General features: G+C 45.7%; 4 protein-coding genes across 4 annotated transcripts in view; 3 read left to right on the plus strand and 1 right to left on the minus strand.

Annotated features, from left to right (window-relative positions):
• Window positions 1-85: 85 nt before the first annotated feature.
• ndufs1 (NADH:ubiquinone oxidoreductase core subunit S1) lies at window positions 86-7,819 on the minus strand. Its single transcript, XM_030781636.1, has 19 exons — window positions 7,758-7,819; window positions 6,974-7,056; window positions 6,560-6,651; window positions 6,320-6,427; window positions 6,025-6,101; window positions 5,686-5,767; window positions 5,439-5,569; window positions 4,829-5,014; window positions 4,531-4,665; window positions 4,293-4,407; window positions 3,791-3,936; window positions 3,475-3,603; window positions 3,207-3,336; window positions 2,703-2,863; window positions 2,253-2,407; window positions 1,885-2,060; window positions 1,328-1,462; window positions 1,121-1,193; window positions 86-530 (listed from the first exon to the last, which is right to left on the minus strand). Exons 2-19 carry the CDS (start codon window positions 7,050-7,052, stop codon window positions 439-441), a joined length of 2,202 nt encoding a protein of 733 aa, XP_030637496.1. The 5' UTR covers window positions 7,053-7,056; window positions 7,758-7,819; the 3' UTR covers window positions 86-438.
• A 644-nt stretch (window positions 7,820-8,463) lies between these two features.
• eef1b2 (eukaryotic translation elongation factor 1 beta 2) lies at window positions 8,464-10,804 on the plus strand. Its single transcript, XM_030781912.1, has 6 exons — window positions 8,464-8,605; window positions 9,238-9,360; window positions 9,632-9,749; window positions 9,975-10,041; window positions 10,299-10,424; window positions 10,579-10,804. Exons 1-6 carry the CDS (start codon window positions 8,526-8,528, stop codon window positions 10,731-10,733), a joined length of 669 nt encoding a protein of 222 aa, XP_030637772.1. The 5' UTR covers window positions 8,464-8,525; the 3' UTR covers window positions 10,734-10,804.
• Window positions 10,805-12,849: 2,045 nt separating this feature from the next.
• On the plus strand, window positions 12,850-17,126 carry zdbf2 (zinc finger, DBF-type containing 2). The gene is made up of 6 exons (XM_030782548.1): window positions 12,850-12,888; window positions 13,023-13,067; window positions 13,373-13,424; window positions 13,611-13,710; window positions 14,109-14,236; window positions 14,565-17,126. Exons 2-6 carry the CDS (start codon window positions 13,031-13,033, stop codon window positions 17,041-17,043), a joined length of 2,796 nt encoding a protein of 931 aa, XP_030638408.1. The 5' UTR covers window positions 12,850-12,888; window positions 13,023-13,030; the 3' UTR covers window positions 17,044-17,126.
• Window positions 17,127-19,734: 2,608 nt separating this feature from the next.
• adam23a (ADAM metallopeptidase domain 23a) overlaps window positions 19,735-24,837 on the plus strand; it is an 18,242-nt gene continuing 13,139 nt past the window's right edge. Inside the window, exons 1-10 of the mRNA XM_030782240.1 lie at window positions 19,735-19,813; window positions 20,709-20,935; window positions 21,633-21,709; window positions 22,662-22,725; window positions 22,858-22,940; window positions 23,754-23,817; window positions 23,947-24,001; window positions 24,140-24,222; window positions 24,373-24,438; window positions 24,724-24,792. Of these exons, the coding sequence (XP_030638100.1) occupies window positions 19,735-19,813; window positions 20,709-20,935; window positions 21,633-21,709; window positions 22,662-22,725; window positions 22,858-22,940; window positions 23,754-23,817; window positions 23,947-24,001; window positions 24,140-24,222; window positions 24,373-24,438; window positions 24,724-24,792 (867 nt within the window). The remainder of the gene's footprint in view (window positions 19,814-20,708; window positions 20,936-21,632; window positions 21,710-22,661; window positions 22,726-22,857; window positions 22,941-23,753; window positions 23,818-23,946; window positions 24,002-24,139; window positions 24,223-24,372; window positions 24,439-24,723; window positions 24,793-24,837) is intronic.

Raw genomic sequence — 24,837 nt, forward strand, 5'->3', positions numbered from 1 at the left:
ACCGCACACACACATTTAAAAAAAAAAAAAAGTGAATACTTGGACACATTTGGCACTAGCAGTGCAAAGATTATGACGAGGTACATTGACATGTTAAGGTTTTATTCATTATAAGGTAAGCTTCTCAACAACAAAGCTGTTCTTCCATACCTGAACACAGGAATGACATCTTTACAACGCTCTCAGCATAGATAAATATAAGCATGAAAAAAAAAAAACCCCACACATTGGAGCAGAGCTGTTCTACTACATATAAGTTCCGCAGGCCGTAGAGCGCTGTGGACCATGCGCTACAGAGAAATGATGTCTTTGAGTTTAAGGTTTTTTTGGGCTCTTTCGAAGACGTTTGTGTGCGCGTTTAACTGATGGACTGGTTTATCTCACAAAAGAGTGAGTGTTTTACAGAGGACAGGTGTGTGTGTGGTTTTTGTTTTTTTTTTAGCAGATGGAAGGCTCCTCTATCGCCTGTGCTCCCTCTGTGACGGCCTTCACACACTTGGCCATTGTCTGGGAGGCCCTGCTGATGGAATCTGTAGGATGACAAGGAGAGCGTTAGTCAGGGGTTAACAGGAATTCTGTACAGATTAAAAAACCAAAAACGAAAAAAAAAACCCAAAACAATGCAAATACATCCACAGTATCTCTTTAAGACTGTCATCACACACATACAAATACGCTTTCTCACTAATTCTGACAGCACACACAGACCAAGTCAAAATTCAAAGGTGAGGCTATGCGTAGAATTTACAGTTTTGTTCATTTAGGTGATGCTTTTTATTCAGGGCTAATTACAGTTATTGGTATCTATGTCAGAGGTCACACGGCCTCGGCGGTCAAGGGTCCGGCTCAGGGGCAGGAGTTGTCGTATTTGGGGTTTGAACCCACGCCCTTTTGGTTTCCTTTACCAGTCTTTTCATCATCTCACACACACACCTACTCTCTCCTTCCCTAAGATTTTGTGATACTAGTACCCTGTTACAATGATGTGGTTGGTTTGACTGGCATTCACACACATGCTGTTACACTCCTCTACACACACACACTCCACGGTCTGACTTTCACACCGAACACGGGAGATACAGAGATCCATATTACTGGCATGTGAGGCATTTTTCTTTACCTGTCATATAAAAGTCCTTGACCGAGATCTGAGGCGGAACAAGAGGGTCTGCCAGGAGGGTCTGATCCACACTCTGAGTGAGTGAGCAAGAGAGACAGAGAGAGAGAGAGATCATGTCAACATTTGCCCAAATGATGAACGTAACCAAAAAAAAAACAAAAACGGATCCTTTTCTCCCCGCTGTAGGAAACAGACGGCGCTCCTCACCATGGCGAGTTCGTTGGCCTGTTTGAAATAGTTGGCTTCCTCCACGTCGTCATAGCGAACGAGGTTAGGGGCGACCTCCGCCAGTCTGTCTCTCACCTCGTCCAGTGTGTCATAGGGCAGCGTGACTCCAGCCAGCTGCAAATGAACATCGGCACAGTTACATACAACAGCAAACACACTGACACTTTTCAGCTCGTAACAAAGCAATACTCTAGAAATAAACAAACATAGCAGAATGTGCTCATTCTAATGCAAAGAGACAGTTCAAGTGGGTAGAGAGATTCTAGCAAGGGAGTCTATTCATGTTGCTACACGTATGGAACGGCTATGTAAAATTAAAAAAAAAAAATCTTTTGTCCCAACCTTGAGGAACGCAAACAAAGAGATATGAACGTGAGAATGATTTCTTGCTTGCAGTTAAACAGATGAATCTTTAGATATGGCAAAATGTACATGGGTACAAGTCAGTGAAAGGTTTTCATTCTGAATTTAGTGCAAGAATGTGTGTGTTATGTGAATGAGAGTGCGCGCGCGTGTGTGTGTGTGTGTGTGTGTACCTCAGAGACAGCCCGGATGATCTTCCAGTCCTCTCGTGCCAAGCCTGGCGCGGTGACGGCCACCCTGGTCTGCTGGGCGCGGCCCTCCGTGTTCACATAGGTGCCGCATTTCTCTGTGTAGGCGGCTCCGGGCAGAATCACATCAGCCATCGGGGCACCGACGTCGCCATGGTGACCTGCGTGGGACGCGTTTAGAATGCTCAGTCGAAATAAACACAAGACACAGAGCATGTACGATAACACACGTTCCTTACAGTCAACATTCAACTGTCAGCTTGTACTCAGTACACTAGACATTACAGTGACCGACACTGTGAAACTGTGTGTGTGTGTGTGTGTGTGTGTATGTGTGTGTGGATAAGCCTTACCTTGGTAGATGATGAAGCAGTCTTTGGGCAGGTCCTGTCGTGTGACGCAGCCAGCATCCGCTCCCAGCAGGAACAGCACTTTGGGCGGAGATTTTCGGATGGCCTCCACACCAGGCTTGTAGCCCAGGTCCAAGGCTGCGACCTGACTGGCCACCCTGGACACACACACACAACAATGAGGACGGTAGTAATACACTATCATAGTACTAGCATTAGCGTGTCTCAGAGTCAAACGCTGACAGAGAGCGACAGCATTAGCACCAAGCTAAGAGACTGCTGCCATCACTACAGCCAATACCCAACAGCTTTAGAGGGAATATCAGGGAAAGGCCACTGCATACATCGGTTCACACATGACATACTTGGTAATGTGTTTGCAGAGAACTAACTGATTTCTTTGCAAAGCCCCACCCCACCCCCCCCACCCCAAAAAAAGTAAGAGGTGCAGACCTGTGCAGGATGTTGAGCACCTTCCAGCCCTCCTCCACGCCGCTGCTGGCCCGAGCGTTCTGGGCGATGGTGGACACGGCGGCCAGGATGGCCGCGCCGTCCTTCCTTTGGAGCGTGGAGCTTCCTACGACCACGACGGGACGCTTGGCCTGGGCCAGCTCCTGAACAGCACGCGAGGAAGAGGGGAGCGCCACAGTTATGAACAAGGCCTCAAAACCTCCTCATAGACTCAAAGTGTCACAAGACCTTACAAGTTCATATACACTGTTGCATGACGTTCTTATCTTATTCTAAACAACACTGAACATTTGTTAATACGAAAGCATCACACTGACCATGATACAACTGAGCAGAGCGATGCCCTTTGTTTTTATCACTGATTTACAGTTTCCATTCATCACTGAGCGACTGAAGAGCTCGTATGGGGAAACCATGAGATAAGGTCTGAATTGTGTTGAAGTGTCTCAAACAACGCCCCCCCCCCCACCCCATCCCAGGCCTCACCTTGCAGTACGGGTGTGTTCCTGCAGCGATCTGCTGCAGAACCTCTGTGGAGTCTCCGAGGTGATTGAAGGAGTAGTTGAGATCTACGTTGGAACCTACCACTGCCACCTGCAGCTCATTATGGAGCCAACTGAGGAAGAGACAGGAATGGAAAATCAAAGAGAGAGAACACAGAGAGCAAGAGCAAGACAATGAGGTTAATACAATGTCATTCAGTTGTACTGAGAGAGCGGTACTTTAACTGTTCCCTGTGGGGTTAGGGGTGTACCTCTTGCGAATGCGAGCGTTAAAAAGAGGGGCCTCATAGCGTGGGTTTGTCCCTATGAGAAGCAGCAGGTCACACTCTTCAATGCCAGAGATACGGGTGTTCAAAAGGTAGTTGGAGCGCAGGTCAGTTCTGTGGGCGGGGCACGAAAGGACATTTTTTAAAATGAAAAAAAATGAAATTCCCAACGCATACACTGGCATAAAAGCAAAACCATAAATTTCACTGACAAGAACCCCCAAAAGGTCCAACACACATACACACACACATTACACACACACACAACAAAACTAGAGTAACATACTGGTTAAAGACTTACCCGGCCCCTGACATGGGGAAGACCTCCTCGGTGCAGAGTGTATCGCTGTTCAGTTTGTTTAGCAGGTCCTTCAGAGCCACCAGGGACTCTGCATCCACCAACCCACCAGCAATGACTCCAATCTCAGAGCCCTGAGCTCCCTGAAGCTGCATACACAGTCAGAACGACTTCAGTCAGTCCCAAAACACACAAACACACACACACACACACACTCACTCACATCTGTATTTATTTATTTAGCAGGTGCTTTTATCCAAAGCGACTTCAAAGACAGGCAGAACACAAAACAAGCATGTGTCCATTACGGAGCTGTCTGCGGCATCTGTGCTGTCACTAGACCAGATATAAGGGCAGGAAAAAGTCGAAGAAAGGAGAAGAGAGTACAGACTACACACGTACATGCTTTTTAAATCCCAGAAAATCCTTTCTTCTTCTGTAATACGCACGCTAACACACACACCACCATTTAACACACGCTGCATACACGCTCGGAGACACTTACAGCTCCGGCCACCCGGGTGAGGGCGTCTTCCCAAGAGGTGACCGCAAACTGCCCAGACTCGTCCTTCACCATGGGCTGAGTCAACCGCTGTCTCTTCAGTCCATCATACGCAAATCTGGAAGAGAAGAAGAGGATACAAGAGAAGCAGAGAGGTCAATATATGTTTGAAGTCTTGTGTGTGTGTGTGTGTGTACAGTCTAGTATCCACGTGTGCACGTTTTCAGCGTTCACTCCTCACCTGGTCTTGTCGGAGATCCACTCCTCGTTGACGTCTTCGTTCAGTCGGGGCAGGATTCTCATCACCTCACCACCCCTGGTGCTCACCACGATATTTGAGCCCACGGCATCCAGCACGTCAATGGTCTCTGTCTTCCTGTGGATTTAAGACACAGTGTGTAAGGAACCAGTAGTCACACACACACACACACACACACACACACACAACCAGATACGGATCTGCAGTCTACCTTTAATATGCACACACGGTCACACTCTGTAGGATTCAGAAGAATCAAGCTGAGGGGGGGGGGACATACCTGGTCTCCCAGGGTCGTGCGGTGAAGGCGTAGGGTTTGGACGTCAGCGCTCCCACGGGACAGATGTCGATCACATTCCCGGACATCTCCGACATGAACATCTTCTCCACGTACGTGCCGATCTGCATGTCGTTGCCCCTGCCGGTGGTGCCCAGGTCCTCCACGCCCGCGACCTCGCTGGCAAATCTGTCAGAAATGCAACGAACTGAGCGCAAAATAAAGAAACAACGAGGCAGCAGTAGTAAAGATACATATTATCTGACAGAGGACACTGGGGTAAAAGGAGAGGACAGGTTACTCTCTGAGACTTATGCGCTTATGTTACTCCTAGAGTCAGTGCGGGCACCTGCAAAGTTGCAGGAAAATGTATAGGAGTAGTGTAGGCATCCATGTAGACTACATTTCCCATGGACACCTTGGTGAAAACGGCCAAGCGAAAAGAAGCAACGGGTGATCTTGCACGTATCAGAGAACGCGTCCGCTGTTCTTTGACCGACTGGATTGGTACAAAGGTTGTGCCATAGCAGAGATTTAAGAACAGCGCCGATAAAATTGGCCATTCCAAAAAAAAAAAAAAAAAAAAAGATACAAGTGGTTTTCCCTTCCTTACCGTACGCAGCGTGTGCACTGGATACACCTGGTCATGATGGTTTTGATGAGCGGCCCAATGTTCTTGTCTTCCACTGCTCTCTTTCCCTCCATGAAACGACTTCTGTCGGTGCCAAACGTCATCGACTGGTCCTGGACGATCAGAGAGTGACGTGACGTCACTAACAGAGCCCCGCTCGACCGCGGCAATAACCGTTTACATCACGTGAATCCTCACAACACACGCCAGCTTATCACTTATATTTTACCTGCAAGTCGCACTCTCCTCCCTGGTCACAGATTGGACAGTCTAGAGGATGATTGGCCAGAAGAAACTCCATCACTCCCTCTCTAAAACAAAACACACACGAGGGAGACAGTGGATGAGAAACAGAATGAATATGAATAAGGATATGTTTCGGTTGCAATACTACATGGTCTGACAAGCTGGGAGAGATAAGACTAAGACATGAGTTTACACACTGAAATATAATTCATGTTAAAATGTATTTTGGGGGGGGGGGGGGGGGGGGGGGTGTTATAGGCAGTAAGGAAAAAGTGGCAAAGGAAAATTCTAGAACTAGACCGGGAAAAGAGCGTGGCCTTACCTGGCCTTACGTGTTTTCTCAGAGTTGGTCAGAATGTTCCAGCCCTTCATTACAGGCATAGCACAGGCTGCCACAGGCTGTCAATCAAAGAAAAAAAAAAGAGGGCGGTGTTATATTTCAAAAACACACTTATGTCACTACTAACAGGCACATTGAATAACATTACACCATTACAAAACTAAACACTGTTTACTTAAGGAACAACATGATTCAGGAATTACTTTGTGCTACTGGGTTAACAGCAATCACCACTCTTGTGCCAGAGAGAGAGAGAGAGAGAGAGAGAATCTGTTACCTTGGGCGCTTTTTCAATCTCCACCAGGCACATGCGGCAGTTGCCTGCCACAGAGAGACGCTCGTGATAACAGAAACGGGGAATCTGCACGCCCACCTTCTCACAGGCCTGCGCGGACACACAACCACATTCACTCGCATCGTCGTGTGAGCATCATGTTTACCAAAACAGGGAACATTTGAAACTTGTTGTCTAGTGTATAACTACTTAATAATACCAAACAGATGTGGGGAGAATTACCTGCAATACAGTAGTCCCAGGCTCCACCATTATGGGCTTACCATCAACAAACACCTCCACCAGGTTACTTGAAGCCCGGACAGACATACGAACTGTTTCAAGAACACAGAGAAAAAAATATTTTACAACAACGTCGTTGCTAACAGCTGTCTCCAACAACCAGTGCAAGGATCAGTAAAGGACTTGCATTCAACGACATTAAAGAATTGTTGTCAATTGCTTTCGTGCATTACAATTTCTTGCAAAGAAAAACTTGCAATCACAATCTAAATCCCATTCGTTTCACATTTCTACTAGCTTTTGAGGGCATTTCATTTCAGTTAATTTTCAATCTAAACTTGCTCTTCACTATTTGAAGAGTAGGGTTACACAAGGACAATATATCCCTAGATAGGTTGAATGTAGTTTCTTTACCGTTATTTGGGGCGGCCAGACAACCCTTGGAGTGAGCCACCCCAGCCAGGGTTCGGCTAACTGCTGGCAGACGCAACATCACGCTGTAAAAGAGGAGACATTCAGTTAAATTTCAGTTAATTTATAGATACTACCTAATGTACACAAACTACTTTTTCTTGGCGAACTGCGTGACCTACACGGTAGCTACGTTTTGCAAAACAAGAGTGTTCGCGTCGCCCTAGCATTGCTATTGTCTTCTCCCATCACTCCAATTAGATAAATATTAACGAACATAACTTAGGCAGACATTTAGACATTTTCGATAATCAAATAGATATCTGGTAGAGACCACTCAGTATCAATTCATGTTGCCTGGATAGCTAATGCTAACGTTAGCAGCTTGCCAAGATCGCAGGTTACAAAATCAGAAATTATGTCGCTTCACAGGTGCTACGAAATGCAGTTTTGTGCAAGGAGTGTTATTGTCTTGTGAGAACATAGTTAGCCTTAGTCGTGTTGCCCAAACAACCTAATTAAAAGACAAAAAAAAAATCGGTGAAATATAATAGTTACTACCAATTATGCAGTTATGTCCTACTCTGTTGACATGTAAGTACACTGAGCAATTTAGCAGTTAGCAAACACTGTGTTAGCTAGCCGGTCAAGGACAGAGCGAACACTGTCATAATTTTTCCAATTGTGCATGCATCTGTCACTCGTTGAACTATCTGCTTACAAATACTAACTCCGAAAACTGTTTCCTAAACTATCATCGAATGAAAAAGTGATCCATTGCTTTTACCTTGTCGCTATTTGGCCTTCTAGACCAGAACAGCGTACTGTCGTGCACACAGTCAAGACGGGTTTGTTGAATTCCGGTGGCGAGAACGGAAGTGACCGATTCACCACGGCATGTGTGAGAATAGATGTGGACAATATTTGGACTTATTAGCAGTTGGGATCGAATAAATTATTTCTTTAAGAAAAAATCCTGTAGAATTCTATGCATATGAGACTCACCAAGATAAATGTTAAATCTGCTTTTCACAATTAAACTGCTCACTGACAGGTCAAACGTCACGTCCTGTATTTAAAAATACTTTTTGATGTGGCCAAATTCTCGCATTTAATCAACATTTGTCCTTTTGTGAAATACAGTGTATTAGACATTGTATGCGTGGTACTACACTTAACTAATCAGCAAATGAGGTGCCAGAATCTTTCTTCACTTTGTGGTGAATCAGTAGTCATCCACTGTCTTGCAACGTGAAATTGGGTATGAGAAATAGAAAAAAATAAGTGTGAAGTCCGCCCGAGATATCTCGACGCCTGAAAATGACTTTATTGCTGAAATACTGTTTTCTGAACATAAATGTCGTTCATCAAAAAGGTAGTAATTGGTGGTGTGGTTGTGAGGTTAAAGGGATCTGAGTGTGATGAAGGAGGAGCTAAATGCCACGGCATCAGCGGTATAAAAACTCCTTCTGGTTCCTTTCTCGTTCCTTCGCTCTTCCTGCAGCTTGGGGACCCACGTTGACGCACGAGGTCTTAGTAAATTTTCTTTTGAACAATGGGCTTCGGAGATCTAAAAAACCCCGCCGGACTCAAGGTCCTGAATGACTTTCTGGCTGACAAAAGCTACATTGAAGGGTGAGTGCTGTTTCTTTAGATTTTATCCCTTTGTATTTGGACGAACTGAAGCTAAGGTTAGCTTGCTAGTTTGCTTGCGTCGTGCTAAACTATTGATTTCCAGTGTTTACCTTGAGCAAAATATTTTTTTTTTTATTATCAAAATGTTCATTCTTATCTGTTATGTCCAATTAATTCCGCCCGTTACAAAAAAAGCCGTTCCTCTCTAATTGCTACTAAGCTAATTGTTTAAATTTGAGACTTACTGTCTTTAAAAAAGAAGGAAAAAAAATTTGTTCAAGCTTCCTTACCCACACATTTTCCCCTTGCACGCCCTGTTCGTTCAGTTTCAAAATGCATTTTTCTGTACCGCATGAAACCCATGTACATATGGGCCCTCTCATTGTTAGACTGTTCTTCAAATGAGTTTAGAAAGTGGTTATCAGTCAACCAGCGTTTACTCTGACACTTGAGCTGTTGACCCCCCTACAGATATTCACGCATGCGTGATGTTCGGTTTTTGGTCTGTCCGTTGTTCAGTGTTGCATCCCATACTGCAAGTTTTTTTTTTAAAAGAGCCAAGATTTAGATAGTGAACAAATTTCTCATATTTGAGTGTGATATAATGTCGGAATCAATCGCTTATCTGATAGGTATGTGCCATCTCAGGCTGACGTCGTCGTATTCGATGCCCTGTCTGGAGCCCCTCCAGCTGACCTGTGCCACGCTCTGCGCTGGTACAACCACATCAAGTCCTACCAGAAGGAGAAGGCCAGGTGAGTGTGTGTTAGTCTGGCTGTGTTGGTGGTGGTGTTAAAAAGAAAACCCAAAGGTCACCTGGCGTTTTAATGATGATTTCATTCTCACCATCTTTCGCCTGAGCCAGTGATGCACAGCTCTGTAACCTGACATAACCCAGGAGCCTTGATTTCATGAATGTTTGTGTTTGTGTGACTTTTTTTTTTTTCCCCTTTAACACAGTCTCTCTCTCTCTCTCTCTGTCTCTCTGTCTCTCTCTCTCTCTCTCTCTCTCTCTCTCTCTTTCAGCCTCCCTGGTGTGAAGAAACCCCTGGGTCAGTACGGTCCAGCAGGCGTGGATGACACCACTGGCGGAGACTCAAACGAAGACGACGATGACATTGACCTGTTTGGCTCCGACGATGAGGTCAGCATGTCCTCTAGCTCCATCCATGGCCATCTAGACTTGACTTGCTCTGGCTGAGTGATGATTTTTTTTTTTTTTTTTTTCACCATCTTTCGGCTGAACGTGTGATGGACCCCTTTTTTTTTTTTTTTTCATTCCTGATACCGGAGCATGCCGATCACTACTCTGCTCAGGTGTGTGTTTTCTCTGCCTAACTTTTTTTTCTTTTTCTCTTTCTCTCTGAAGGAAAGTGAGGAGACCAAGAGGCTGAAGGAGGAGAGGCTCGCTGCCTACAACGAAAAGAAGTCCAAAAGTATGTCGGATTTGTTTGTGATTGGTCTACGTGCGTTGCTCTTATCTCTAGTACCGAGCGTTGAGAACTTCTGTGTTCAGCTGCAGTCATGATGATTTAATCACCATCTTTCGGCTGATGTGTGTGATGGACATTCTTTTTTTAAACCTGATTTCTGCAAGCTGTCTAGAATCACCCTTAACTGACCAACCAACCATTCTCGACCCTTTTTAAACCATGATTGATCAAGTGTCTCCTCTGCTTTCGTCTGTTCGCAGAACCAACTGTCGTCGCCAAGTCCTCCATCCTTTTGGATGTCAAACCCTGGGACGATGAGACAGACATGGCCAAGATGGAGGAGTGTGTCCGTAGCATCCAGCTGGACGGTCTTTTGTGGGGACAGTGTAAGTTCAGTTTTAAAATGTGCGAATTGTATCTGGGTGATTTGCAGTATTTAAAACATTACCCCCCCCCCCCCCCATACATGTAATATATAATCCTGTGTTTGTAAGCCCTAAATGACCCTATATGACTTTTTTTTTTCTTCTTCCTTTTCAGCCAAACTGGTGCCTGTTGGTTACGGTATCAAAAAGCTGCAGATCGGCTGTGTTGTAGAAGACGACAAAGTCGGAACCGACCAGCTGGAGGAACTGATCACGGCGTTCGAGGACCATGTGCAGTCCGTGGATGTGGCGGCCTTCAACAAGATCTAGAACACCCCCCCCCCGCATAGTGATGAAAGCATTATAGCTACACAATAAAGCACTTGAAACGTGAAAAATGAGATGTGTTTTCTTCATTAGTCACTTGATGTCGTTCCTATTTGCACATGACTGTTTGGCTTGTTTTCCGTCTTACGCCATAAATATTTTTGACCAGGTGTCTTTGTGTGTCTGTCTAAGACTTAAATGTATCGTTCCAGCACGGATCCACAAGTGACCCTCTATGCATTTCAGTGTGACACCGCATGGTTTCATTAGTATGTTCAAAGATACCAGGAACAGTTGCCTCCCATTCTGTCCACAACAGCTGCTTTCACTATACACGGGCCAGTGGGCAAAACCTGTCTTTGTATTAAGCCGTGTTGGAATTTCTCCATTTAAATGAAGAGTTAATATCTTCTGTGAGGTGCAGAAGTGATCTATTGCGGAGGTAATGCTGCAAGGGCTACACTTGTGAAAGATGTCATCTTAGGGATGCTGTTATTTGATTTGTCTGGGGAACAAGTGTGTCTGTGTGTATGGTTTTGAAGTACTCTTGGTGTGACTGGACCTGACCACTGAGGGTATGTTTGCTGTCCTCTTGAAAAGACCCCCAAGCACTGCAAATGTAGCAAGGAATTGAAAATTCTGAAAACTGTTGTGTTTTGAAGAGGTCCCAGTTTGTTGGAATTCAGGCAGGATATACTCAACGTGGTTTTGAAAACAAGCAAACCAGGAGAGCTCATGTTAACAGTCTGTAATGAAAATTACTCCAAACTCAAACCAATATCACCTGAGATGGACAGAATTTGCGTTGGTTCAAAGGGCTCTGAGGGTTTCGCAGTCTGCGGTGCATTTGCAATGAGTTGGCAAAATTAATAGAAAAGTAGTGAGAACACCCAAAATTTATGCTGCAGCGACTAAATGCCAAAGCTTGGAGCCCGATGTGTAAACTGAGCAACCTAAGAGGTGCTTAAATCACCTACTGAATCTCCGATATTCATTCAAGGAATTAATTATGCACATGCGTGGGAAAATTGCTATTGCAATTAGAACAACTATGTGTTCTGTGTTTAAAAAACGCAGAAACGGTTTGATAGCTGTGTCATTCCACCACTTAGACTGCACACTGACAACTTCGATTACGTGTTGTAAAGATGAGACATATATCACTGTGAAACACAGCATGGACGGTCTAAATATGTGGCCTTGATTTACCCCACCGTCCTCTCTATGCTCGAAATGCTTTGCTTTCGACTTCAGACTGTGGGCGGGTTCCCGCGCTCTCCTTCCGCGTCACACTACGGAAAGACTTGAGCCAAATACGGATACCGATGGGATCTAAATGGAATAACATCTACTATCAGGTGAAAGCATGTCGAAGTCGCTCGTTTCTCTGTGTTCTAGCCTAGTATGAATGGAGAATTACTAAGCGAATTACTTTCTGCTGCCCTTTTTTGCTTCCGTCGTTTATTTTCTACACAATATATAATCCAGGCCCGCTAACTACAAACTGCTAGCTAGCTAAGTTCGCTAGCTCTAAGTGAGATTCACATTTGTGTGCTCATTCACCTTTATCGTGACGCTAATTAACTAGCTGAGTAACAGCGCAGTTACATGTAATGATCATGTAGTTACAAAATATTTACCGAAAGGTTGGTCACCTGAGTACTGCTATACAGAATGGATAGCAGATTTGTGTGTGCAGGCCAAATCTGTCTGCTTAGCCAATCAGAGAAGGCAGTAATTATACTTGACATTGTAAAACACAATGTAGCTAAACAACCCCAAATAGATAGCTGAAACTTGCACGCACTACAGCAACCGCAACAAATAACGAACTGAAACTGTGAGATTATGAATAGATTTTGTATTACACATGCGTCTCGTGACCGCAGAACTTTATGAGAGTAGTTAAACTGCACGAGACCTCACAGTATTAACTGTACTGCGAAGGAAAAGACACAGCTCTTAACTTTTAGTTGTAAATCCGGTTGATTTTCTATGCAAGCTTTTCTTAATGAATAAGACGCGCTTTCTGTATTCGCAGACGTTTGTGTATCGATGTGACTTGGCTTCAGATTCATCCCACGCGGCCAGTGGAAGAGTGTGCGGCTATGTGACTGACCAGTCCTCAGAAACCTCCATCAACCCCTCCTGTTGGGAAGTGAGTGTTGCTTTTCGTTCGGTCTTCGTTTCAGCAAGCGGGTGCCTCCTTGTGTCCTTAATAATTCTTTGCACTGATAAAAAGTTAATAGTCGTGCGTGGCGTACTGTGTATTCACTCTGTCTGCGTTCTCAGATAATACAATGCCCACTGAGGAGGGACCTGCCCCTTCTGCAAAAAGTAAGAGCAAACTGTCTCAATTTCTAACACAACTGAAAAGTCCTATTAAATGTTTCATGTAATCCTCAAAGTAACCTAGCCAATAAATCAGCACCCATCTGGACAACAATACTTAATGAATGGTGTGAGTTTAAACATTGGCACTTATGTTTCTTTAATTAACATTATTTTCCAGTCAGAATAGGTACTTTAAAAATAAAGTTATGGAAATGAGGTGCGTCAGACAAAACAGTGTTATGGAGATGACATGGAGATGAGCTGCACCCGTTTAGCATTTTGTAATTATTGTAATGAATTCCTTGTAGATGCAGAGAAGAAACAGGCCAATCCACCAAGCAGGCAGGACAAAGTTGGCAGGTGAGAAATGAACACGACAAACCCAAAAATCACTAACACTACAAGATCAACTCACGTTTGATGTCTTGTCAGTAATGACCCACCTTCCTGGGCTACGCGATGAGAAATGGGTAAGCAAGATATACTGGCTATGTCACCTAGACAGGAACTGAGTGTTTGGTCATATTGCGGTTTCTCTTCTTGTAGGACCAATGAGAGGGACCAACCTGTTGCTGGCCCCTCCTCTGCTTCACACAGACAGGGCTTCTGCAGCTGCTGTCAGGTCCTGTACAACAATTTGGAACAGGTACTGCACACCCCCCTCCCCCCTTAGTAATAGTAGTATCATTAGCATCATCATCTCATTTTAGTCTTTGAGCGAAATGGGGAGGTACATGTCAGAAAATCAGGAGTCAGATCTAGAAAGACAAGATTATGAATTCAAATACATTCAATACACATTTTAAAGTGCAAAAAAAACAAATACAAAGAGTTTACAATGGAAAAATAAGGGAAATAATAATAATTTGTAAGTCAGACAGGTAATAGGTAGTAAAAAAAAAAGGCAGATAGTAGATTTATGGTAAATTTCATCCATTAAGAGGAAAACAAAACATAACATATGAAATTTAAGAAAAAAAAGCGGAAGAAAAGAAACATAAGACTTTTTGTCCCCTGCAGCCTTATCTGTTTCATTATCCGTAGCACATCCTAAGTCCTCGTCACAGAGAGGTGGTACGGTCCACTCGGACGAATGTCGCCTCTGGAAGCCTAATGGAGAGATTTCTCCAGGACGTCCTGCATCACCACCCTCATCGTTACAATGACACACGGTACCGTTTTTTTTTTTCTCTTCATCCTCAAATCTATATCAGTGAACCAAGCTGACTGACCTCCTTATTAGAGGGCCTGTGTATTTAGTTCGTTTACCTGCATAGAAAAATTCATCAGAGGTAATAGCAACAATCATCTTTAAGTAGAAGCCTTCACCTCTTGCCTTGTTTTATCCTTCTTTGAAAGGTCTCCATATCGCTGTGTGCCATACCGTCTCAGCAGTCTTTCTGCATTGAGCTGTTTGATTTGACAGCCCCCTTTATTGGTCTGTGTTCTGTTATGCTCTGTTATTTCGCTCTTTGATCGACTACTTCCGTCTCTCTTCAGGCCCACCCATGCTGACCTGCCAAACCTGAGCACCCCGCTGGTTCCGAGGGAGGAGCTCTCCGAGGTGTACTGTGGATCAGACAGTGACAGGGCCTCAGTCGGGACCCGCGAGGAGTTGCCCAGTTCCGACGAGGAGTCTTGCCACCTGCCGTCTGCCAAGGGCACCAGTTCAGCTCTGCTTAAGGGCCGAGATCCAGGGACCACGGTTCCACCAGTGGTGGCAGATGCTGCCGCGACAACCAGCAGCCAGACCCTTCCAGAAACGGGGAAGGCGAAGCTTGATCCCCCTTCTTCCAAAAAGGACTCGCCCACACAAGGCTTCTTACATAGGACTAGTGGCAGCGCTGCTACTGCCAAACCTCACACAACACAAATCTCACAACCACTTCAGTCAGAGAACTCTCAGATCCAAGCCCCTTCTCAGCCTGGTACCTCACAAGTTCAGCACAGAAAAGCGCACAGGAAAACCAACCGACACATAGAGGAGAGCGATTCAGCCCCAGCTTCCCCAGCCCCTAAGTGCATTACCTCAAGGGACCAGCCCTGCCCGCGGCCAGGTGGCGGCGAGGATCCAGACGATCCAGTGTGGACGTCTGTCCTGCCTCCTTGGAAGGGACCGCACAGGGAACGGACGTTCAGCGTCCAGTCGGACCAGGTCCGGGACGTGATAGAGGAAGTCATAGAGAGATACTGCTACGGGCGCAGTCCCAGACGAGACCAGAAGGAGGACGAGGAGAGCTTCCATGTGAGCCTGCAGTCCATGAGTGACTCAGGAGTCAGCGAAGGGTGGGATGATACTGTAAAATTAGTGCTAGGGAAAGCCAAGGCGGACGACAAAAACTTGGCCTGCCTTATGGAGGTGCACGTGGATCTCGAGGACCAAGGCTACAAGACGCAGCTTGACTCTGCTCTGAACACCATCCTGCTGCCTGGGGAGGACACTGGAGAGATGGGACCTCGATGGGCAGCCGAGGAAAACGCCGCCGAGGAGGTCCTTCCTGACCTGCCTCATATCCCACAATCCTTTGTGGGGAAGACGTTAGCACAGGTGATGTTTGAGGACGACCTCAAGGTGGATTCCTTAGTAAAAGAGTTTCGGCAGGGTCGTTTCCGCTGCTATTTCGAAAGCGAGTCCCTCGCCCGGTTTGGGAAGCACATCAGGAAAGGGAAAAAGACCAGGAAGCAAGAGGAGAAAAAGGGAGATGGTGCCAGATGGGACTGCAGGGATGTCTTACCACTTATGGAGCACCACGAAGAGGAGCCAAAGCTCCCTGAGACTTTCAGAAAGACTAGACGACGACTCTACCGGCTTGCATCGCGTTGCCAGGTTGTGAAAGTAAGCCACGGAACACAGACCACCCCGCAGAGCTGCCCGATGATAAAGCAGAGAGCAACGCAACAGGCAACGGACACAGCGCCAGACGAGCCGCAACCCCCAAAAAACCCGAGCCCAGAGCGGACCCCTGACATGAAGACAAGGCTTTGCGCTCTGAGGCTACCAGCCTCATACTGTAGAATCATGAGCCCCGTGCAGCCGAAAACGGTCGTGTACGTGCTGTCGTCTCCAGACACAGCTCAGGGGACCACCAAGCCTACGTCCATCAGGAGGACTGGAAGGAAAAGGAAGTCGTGTGACAGCGAAGGCATGTTGAAGTACAAATACAAAAAGACCCCGCTCAAGTATTACGACCCCTTGACCAACAGAATCTTGAAAACGCCGCCCAAGGGGACGGCCTCCGCCCCCAAAGCCAAACTGCCGCACGTCCGACAGTTGTTCCGGAGCCTCAGCCCGGACATCAACAAAGAGTGGCACGGCGTGGACTACGGGCGGGAGGGCAGGAGCTCCCGGAGAGCCCGGACGGGCAGCAGCTTGGCCGATCTCTGCGCGTCAACCTCGGGCTCGGCCCCGTCCGAGCCCGATTCGTCGGCCTCCAGCAACCGCAGAGCCATGTTCAGCCGTTCCTCCATATCGAGCGGCAGCCGTTTCCTGCTGAGCACGTTGACACCCAGCGCCTCCCACACCGACGGTTCGTCCAGGGCGCCTGCCAAGTCCCGCACGAGCAGCTCCCACAAGACGATCAGTTCCAAGCTGGGCGTGGACGAAGACAAGAGCGGAATCCAGATGGATCGAAGGCGCGCCAGACGGAGATCACGCAGGGAGGGGTTGACCGAAAAGCCTCTGACGCCGGCGAAAAGGCCGTCGGCGCCCCCTTATCGTACGAGGAGAGTGTCTACCAAGTCCAGGCCCAGGGCGAAGTCGTGCGGTTCTCTCCAGCGTAAAGTTAGCGCTCGCAAGTCTGCTGAATGCAGGACGTCACCCAGAAACAGGAGCCCCGCGAGGGCCTCTCCCAGATTATCCGCGTCACCAAAACCAACCAGCCATAAGCCTCTGTCAGATCCCCCTTCCCGAACCATCCCTAACCTTGAGAGCTCTGCTGTAAGAAAGAGTTTGAGGGGGAGGACAGCACCTGCACATTAGGGGTGTAACGTACAAGAAACTCACAGTTTGGTATGTAACACGGTTATAGTCTCGCAGCTCGGAATGTTTTTGTTAAAGAGAGAAAAGAAAAAGAAAAAGAAAAAAAAAAAAAGGTAAATTTTTTTTGGCCAATTTACATTAACCGCGTATGGTTTGCAGGTGAAATTATTTGTTGGGAATGTAATTCTGGAATGGCTTCGCTTTAGCTTGTTAGATAAGCAACTCCGCCTTGGGAACATGCAATCCAGCATGTTTCTGAGCCGGTCCCAAGCCCGGATAAAGGAGGAGGGACGTGACAGGAACGGGATCCGGCACAAAACTTTCTTCCAGCAAATCCTGACAACTGCGAAAGTGAAAGAAGTGTTTAGTTTCAGGGGCGGGCTCACCTGGTAAAAAAAAAAAAAAAGGACCCGGAACAACGACCATAAAAACCGACCGTTTTTATTTTCCAGCTTGTTCAATATGAAAGAGCATGCACCTGCTCTCAAGGCGGTCCAGGATTGGAATTGTAAAAGCATTCCGTAGGCTATTTCATTTTTTTTACGCGATCACCCATTAGAAAATTTGTTTCACAATCCACGTGTAGTTTAATCCATTGCAATAACCATCGCCCACTAGGAAAGTTATGCAGCTCTCAATACATAGCAAACCGTAAGTCTGGTACCAGAAGTGGGTACAAATACATGTACTGTTACACCCCTGGTGCACATTCCACACTCCACGAGACATCAGCTGTTAAACAACACCACCCTGAGGACGGAGTAGTTTCCTTGAAAAGCTGTATCGTGTTTTTTGCACAGTTGGATGGAACAAGCTGTTTGTAGTCCAGACTAACGTCTGTCTTTAATTTATATTTCTTCTGTTGTATCTTTTTTACTAGCTAAGGGGATATTTTTTAAGTTTGTAATGAATATTTTTATCAAATGTTTGGATATTTAATAATTATTGTACATTAAAAGTTTCTAATGATTTATTTATAACGGGTTCGGCTTCTGAGAATGTGTGATTTTTTTTTTTTTTTTTAACATTTGCATGTACATTTTGCAAAGGTTTATTAGTACATCATGGTTGAGGTCTGAGTGAACCGTTTGTGTAAATGTTTCAAGATACACAATCACACGAGGTTATCTCCATAAAATGTCATTTTGGTTAGTTGTAAGCTGTATCTTAACTTAAACTGGAGATTTCAACCTTCCAAGTGTGTCACGGACATTTTAGAGGTATTGTTTCATCTGCAGATACACAACATTATTTTAAAAAATTAGGACGGAACATAACACTGTAAATAGGCCATTGTCTGGCACACATCTTGGCCAAAACATTCAAACAGCATCACTCACATACAGGCTCTGGATGGGGTTACACTCTTACCTAACTACTGAGTAGTTAAGTGTACCAAGTCTTGTGTACCAAGTGTTCCACTGTAAGGGAACCGCACAATCGATTTATAGCCACTTTATATTTTAGACATGTCATTCAGTGACTTGAGAAAGCTGCCTAATGTCAGTGCAGTACAGTTCCCAAATTTCAGGTACTGCCTTTGGTTTCCTAGTATATGAAGTTGTGAAAATGGTAGAGGTCTTTAGGCTAATAGTACTTCAACCTGAAGTTTGCCCCTCGTGTGTGAACGTCACCTGTAGCATTTTTATCTCGACAACAGTTACTGCCAGTTACCGTGTCGTTTCCAACTACTATCATATGTCACATCAAAAACTCTTTACTTTCTGACATTACATGATAGTTTCAATTATGTAAATACATCAAGAGCATGGGGTCCACTGTGTTCATGTCATCCTCTCTGTCTTTTACACTCTCCCACAAGATTTATCCTCGAGGTTTTTTTTACGCTCTACTTGTCCTAAAGAGCATGAACTTCAGGCATGGACTTACATGTTTGCCTGTCCAGTTTAGCTAAGACAAAGCTATATCCCTTTCTTCTCTCTCTCTCTCTCTCTCTCTCTCTCTCTCTCTCGACGATTATTCCCAGTACTCTGCTTAACCCACCGCAACTAACTGCCTCTCTGATGCCCAGTGGCGGCGAGACTTCAGAATAATAGGACCCGTTTGAGTGGGGGGTTTGCACGGAGTGTGATACGCAACGGTCACTCAAGAACTGCACGTGCGTGCTTTGTTTGAAACACTGATGTGCCTGCAGTTTAAGAGAGCTCGTCCTATGGTAGTAGTAGCAACACCGCAACCTGAAAAATAACCGAAATGGTTTGAAAAGTCGGAATTTTCAAACAGTGGTATAAGCATATAGACATAAACCCCTAAAAATGGCAATTTCGTGTGCCATGTTTTTTTTCATCCCCACCACGGGCCGTGGTAACCAGAGTAAAATACAAAACTTAAAAGAGTGAGTGTGTACGTAGGTTTGGTGATGGAATGAAGAAAAAGACAGGGGGCAGGATGCAGTGCGCAGCCGCAGTAGCTAGCACCGATGATGTTAGGCACTTGGCCACCGCCTTCCTCCCGTACCGCCACCCCTCTGCCGTCTATCCGTGCTCCCCACCCCTCAACCTCCCGTCCGCGCTCCCTTCCCCTATATCGCCGCTCTTGCTGTCAGGATTTCCCCCTTCCTCTCGCGGGATACACCAAGAATTCAACGTCTCCTCTCGCTCGACAATGGGGCGCAATGTCCTCTGCACCCTGATGCGCTAATGTCATTTTTTTCGCCTTCAAATATGAATCATGCATCTGATATTCCATCCGAGTCTGCTCGCTAGCATCTTAATCGCCTGGCTGTGTCCATTTGCCTCTGCCTCAACGGGTAAGTGCGGTGTTTACATGTCCAGCTTTAATCTAATTGTCAGCATGCACCCCAATTAAGTCCCAATAGAGCGGCGCAAAGATCGTTTTGTTTTGGGTTTTATTTTTATTTTTTTGCACTTTTGCCTTTGATTCTTATGCGTCGCCTTAACTCGCCTTGATTTTCCTATCTGTTACCTAAGATGTTACCAACCATGTCCCATTTTGATAAGATTCTTTCATTGTGGATGGGTAAACCCGACTGAATAGCCTCCATTATGGTCTCCGCTTTCATGTTGTCTGAGTGGGCAGAATCACGGTCAGGTATTTGGATATATTGAGAGAGCGCCATTTAGGCAGCACCACGGGAACTGGTTGGAGAACGGTACGGAAGGTAGTCAGCATCGGGGGCTGGTTGTAGTAAAGCGCAATGCCGTCTTAGGATCTTAATTTGATTTGCATTAAATGAAACGTGAATATGCCTACGTGATGAGCATACTTTCTTATTCTCAGTATATGTAAAACCTTTTTGTCTTGGCTCACCAAAAAAAAAGGCTACGCCTGATAATGATCAAATTCTGAAATATCGTCTAAATTAGAAGTTGAAGCAGTTCCTTCAGTCATCTCAGTATTTGCTTTCCCTGTCAATCCCGTCTTTGCTAAGAGGTCAGTCTAAAATACGGTTAAGATTTATATCACTGAGTAAGTTACTTTGCAACGTCCACCGTGCTCATGTGCATAACATAGCCTACAGTATGTTCTGCATCGGGCTAATAGCGCATTTCTTGTGCGCTCTCTGCAGCGTCACAGAGCTGCATCTGCTGGCACTCGTTCATGTATAATTGACGGGATTCCACTCTGAGCCGGGGAGAGGTAGGCAGTAAACAGCGTGCCGGTGCTGTTTTGTTGTTCCGCAGTTTCTCCCAGTGCAGAAAATTACGAGTCCAGGGAGCAGGTGTCGGAGAGCCCGCGGCAAGATGCCACAGCAGCACCGGACGGAAGAGATAACTCCACGCGCCGTGCGGCCGAGCACGAGGTCACCATTACTTACCCCTCGCGCCTCATCTACTACTTGAACGAGGAGTCGGAGAGTGTGTATCATGACCTGGACACGCGTGCGCGGAACCAGGCCACGGATGGCCAAGTAAGTTAAAAATCTCCACTTTGTCGCAAAGTGGTTTAAGTCTGTGTGTTTGTCTGCTTGCGTATGAACATGTGTGTGTGTGTGTGTGTGTGAGAGAGAGAGAGAGAGAGAGAGAGGGTTTGCCTGCACCAACACAAACACTTTTCTCACGCCTTCCGCCAAAAATGGTGCATTGTACAGTCTGTCATGCCCAGTGTTCTTAAGTGAACATGCCCTGCTCCCTCCCCCCCCCCTCCCTCCTTGCCCCCCTTCTCTAACAACATTTTTCGCAAAAGTAGCAGTTTCTGCCCCCCCCCCCCCCCCCAACAGGGACTCTCTCCCCCCCCCCCCCCCCCCCCCCCCCCCAATCAGAAACTGTGGGAGTGCTTGCTGAGCACACCTCTCCTGCTGTATGTGCAGGATTTTCAGAACAAAAACAGAACTGTGCTGCTATGGGGTTTCACGTCACATTTCAAAGCATGATCATTCCAGATATCCAGATACCAACCGAGATCAAGATTTGTCGTTGCATTTCAAAACACATCTATAACCTGCTCGAGTGAACACATAAACGTTGTTAGGATTTGTTTGAAATTTCTCTCTCTCTCTCTCTCTCTCTCTCTCTCTCTCTCTCGATTGACAGTTACCTGAGTTTTTTTTTAATGACCTGACCTTTCTTGGGTATCCTGTGTGGGTTTTTTGTTTTGTTTTATTTTAGGCGATCCACCTGGCGCAGGCAAGCTTCCAACTGGAGGCTTTCGGTTCCACATTTACCTTGGATCTTACATTAAATAAGTAAGTGTTTGTATGTGTGCAAAGCAGCTATTGTGTGTGGAGCTGGTTTTTCTGCAAACTCTGCTTATCGTTGTTTTCCCATCAGCTTCTCAAATGACATATGGTCTAAGTGTCAAGGGTCACATCAGTGTTTAATTCACTCACGTGGTCAAAGGGATACCAATGTGGAGCTTTTGTAAATGTAAATCTGTTAGTTAAAAAGAAAATCAATGTATTTTTTGAAGCGTCCATTGCACAAGAGAGGATTTGATATCAAACCATCAGGACCCCAAAACTCTTTAAAAACCGACAACATTGTTTCCCCTCTATCAACACCATCACACATATTGTGATTTTTTTTTTTTTTTAATTTTGGAGGTATTAGATCATTTAGATGAACGCATACAGTAAAGAGCGTAGTTCAAAGCCCGGAGAGCCACACAGATGATGTGATCCCTGGGGCTCGTGCCCAGCGGTAGACCTGGGTGTAAGGGAGACAGTTTTCTCCCAATCATGCTTAGCAATCAGGACCTTGGAGATCAAACATGCTGAGACAGGGGACTTCATGTCCCCAGAGTCTGCGTTTATGGGCGCAATCTGTCAGCTGTTTGTGGGAGCAGCGTGTGATATATATATGTGTGTGTGTGTGTGTGTGCGCGTGTGTCTTTGGTATATTTGTGGGTTGCTTACTGTACTGATTGAATGTACTGTACTGACCTCACTTATAAGATCACGGCTGGTAAAATTGCAGTCTGCGTGGTTGGACTGTGTGGAGATTGTTCTGTGGGTCTTATTATGATATCGATATATCGATTTGTGATGTACATTTAAGTGACTGAAAAGATACTGAAGTAATGCAGTGCAGAAGGTAAGACTGAGAAGGAAGCTGGATCATAAAACAATATCTGATTGTTGTTGATTGAGAGTGACAGATTATCACGCTGGATTATCACTGTTGATGTTATTTTTACAGCGATCTACTGTCCTCAGATTATGTGGAAATCCATTATGAGAAAGGCAATCCTGTTCTCTCAAAGGTGAGATTCAAAACGCTGATTCAAAAAAGCTTAGTTTTGTTCTATTCTAATACTGCAGAAAATGAGAAATGAGCTACCTACCTACCACTGTTCACTCTGTGTGTGTGTGTGTGTGTGTGTGTGTGTGTGTAGGGAGGAGAACACTGTTACTATCATGGCCAGGTGAGGAGCAAGGAGGAGTCTCGTGTGGCCTTGTCCACCTGCAATGGACTGCAGTAAGACACACTTAATTTCATAAGAGTGTGTGTGTGTGTGTGTGTGTGTGTGTGTGTGTTTGTGTGTGTGTGTGTGTGTGTGTGTGTGTTTGTGTGTGTGTGTATTTGAGAGAGAGAGAGACAGAGAGCACGGAACGAAAGAATGAAAAATGAGACACAGTTTGTGTATGTAGGTGAGTGTCTGTCTTAGAGTGTTGAGAGAGAGAAAGAGAGAGAGAGAGAAAAATGAAACAATGAAAAACAAGGCACAGTGTGTGTGTGTGTGTGTGTGCGCGTGCGTGTGTGTTTTCATCTGTCAGTGTGTATGTGTGTGTGTGTTTGTGTGTGCATGTGCGTCTGTTAGTGTGTGTGCGCGTGTGTGTGAGCGTGAGCGTGTGCGTATATGTGTGTGTGTTTGTGTGTGCATGTGCGTCTGTTAGTGTCTGTGTGTGCGTGTGCATCTGTCAGTGTGTGTGTGTGCGTGTGTGCGTATACGTGTGTGTGCGTCTGTCAGTGTGTGTGTGTGACTGTGACTGTGACTGTGTGTATGTATCTGTGAGTGATAGAGAGCGATACAGTGACTCAGAGGGAGAGGGTGGTCTGACCTGGTGACACACTGTGAGCCCATATGGCAGAACTGAGTGCATGAAAGGATCTTAATGTCATTCAGTCTGTGTGTCCCCTAAGAGAGAGAAAGAGAGAGAGAGAGAGAGAGCGCATATGTGAGCTCACAAGAGAACAGTGAGAGTACAGTGTTCCACTTTATATCAATGACATCAAGATGTCGCTTTTTTTTTTCTTTGTTTTTTCAACCTTGCTCTCTTGTTCACACAGCGGAATGTTTGATGATGGAGAGTTTGTTTACCTCATCGAACCGCTCAAACAGAGCCATTCCACGGTGAGCTCATTCTTTCCCTTACTCTAACCTGATGTTTGAATTTCAGGCGGGACGCTTTGCGGATTTAGTCCCTTAACACGAAACCAATCTGCTAAACTTCGGTCTCTGCATTATTTTTTTGACCCCTAGGACACGGAGGCGCGACCTCACACTTTGAGGAGGTCATCGTCTCTCCGCATGACTGGTGAGAGAGGCTCAGCCGTATCCCGGGCAACGAATGTTGTAACAACTGCTGAATGAGACTGCTCCCACCTGTCACCATGGTAACCGTTCTGTGTGTGTCTGTCTGTCTGTCTGTCTGTCTGTCTTTTACTCTGTGCAGCTGTGGATGAGGATGAGGATGAAGATGAGGAAGAGCAGCCCTTTGATGAGTTGTCATGGCTGAGGCGGAGACGGAAACGAGCGGTGAGGGTTTGGTCGTTGACCTTTGACCTCCTTATTATGCTTACGAAAATGGCTGTAAATGCTTAAACACATTGTACAAGGCACCTGTGGAAGGTTTGATTGTCAACTACCTTGTGACTGCATCCGTTTTTGTTGACTTTTTTCCCCAAGATGCCACGAAACGTGTTTGAGGAGATGAAATATCTGGAGATCATGATAGTTAGTGACCATAACACGGTGGGTGTGGCCTCTTACATTTCAACCAGTCACGGCCGGCATGTGAAGTACATCCAGATCTGATTAGCCAATGTTGTTCCTCTTGTCAGAACTGTGAGAAGCACGTTACTTTGTTTTAATGTCTGTAATGTACACTAGAGGGCAGCATTTTATCATTGGTCATAAAAACCGATAATAGCCACTAGGCGGCACTCCAAACAAGGGTCATAGAAACCATGCAACTCAGGACTGCAAACAAAAGTAACAATAAAATAATGGTCTATTGTGTTGTGTTTCTTTTTGCAGTTTAAGAGGCATAAAAGTAAAAAGCACGCCAAGAATTCTGCCAAATCGGTGGTGAATTTGGTTGATGCTGTGAGTTTATAGTTATTTCTTTGTGAAATGTGTTTTCTGAATGGC

Source organism: Chanos chanos, chromosome 8, assembly GCF_902362185.1.
Source record: "Chanos chanos chromosome 8, fChaCha1.1, whole genome shotgun sequence".
Classification (NCBI taxonomy): domain Eukaryota; kingdom Metazoa; phylum Chordata; class Actinopteri; order Gonorynchiformes; family Chanidae; genus Chanos; species Chanos chanos.

Excerpts from the sequence above, each read along its gene's own strand:
- ndufs1 (XM_030781636.1), bottom strand. The coding sequence starts at position 7,052 with ATGTTGCGTCTGCCAGCAGTTAGCCGAACCCTGGCTGGGGTGGCTCAC. Across the intron at positions 5,015-5,438 it reads CAGTGCACACGCTGCGTACG|ATTTGCCAGCGAGGTCGCGG; the intron begins GTAAGGAAGGGA and ends CATTTCTGACAG. Across the intron at positions 2,408-2,702 it reads GTGCTCAACATCCTGCACAG|GGTGGCCAGTCAGGTCGCAG; the intron begins GTCTGCACCTCT and ends GTGTGTGTCCAG.
- eef1b2 (XM_030781912.1), top strand. The coding sequence starts at position 8,526 with ATGGGCTTCGGAGATCTAAAAAACCCCGCCGGACTCAAGGTCCTGAAT. Across the intron at positions 9,750-9,974 it reads TGTTTGGCTCCGACGATGAG|GAAAGTGAGGAGACCAAGAG; the intron begins GTCAGCATGTCC and ends TTCTCTCTGAAG. Across the intron at positions 10,425-10,578 it reads CGGTCTTTTGTGGGGACAGT|CCAAACTGGTGCCTGTTGGT; the intron begins GTAAGTTCAGTT and ends CTTCCTTTTCAG.
- zdbf2 (XM_030782548.1), top strand. The coding sequence starts at position 13,031 with ATGCCCACTGAGGAGGGACCTGCCCCTTCTGCAAAAA. Across the intron at positions 13,068-13,372 it reads ACCTGCCCCTTCTGCAAAAA|ATGCAGAGAAGAAACAGGCC; the intron begins GTAAGAGCAAAC and ends AATTCCTTGTAG. Across the intron at positions 14,237-14,564 it reads CATCGTTACAATGACACACG|GCCCACCCATGCTGACCTGC; the intron begins GTACCGTTTTTT and ends GTCTCTCTTCAG.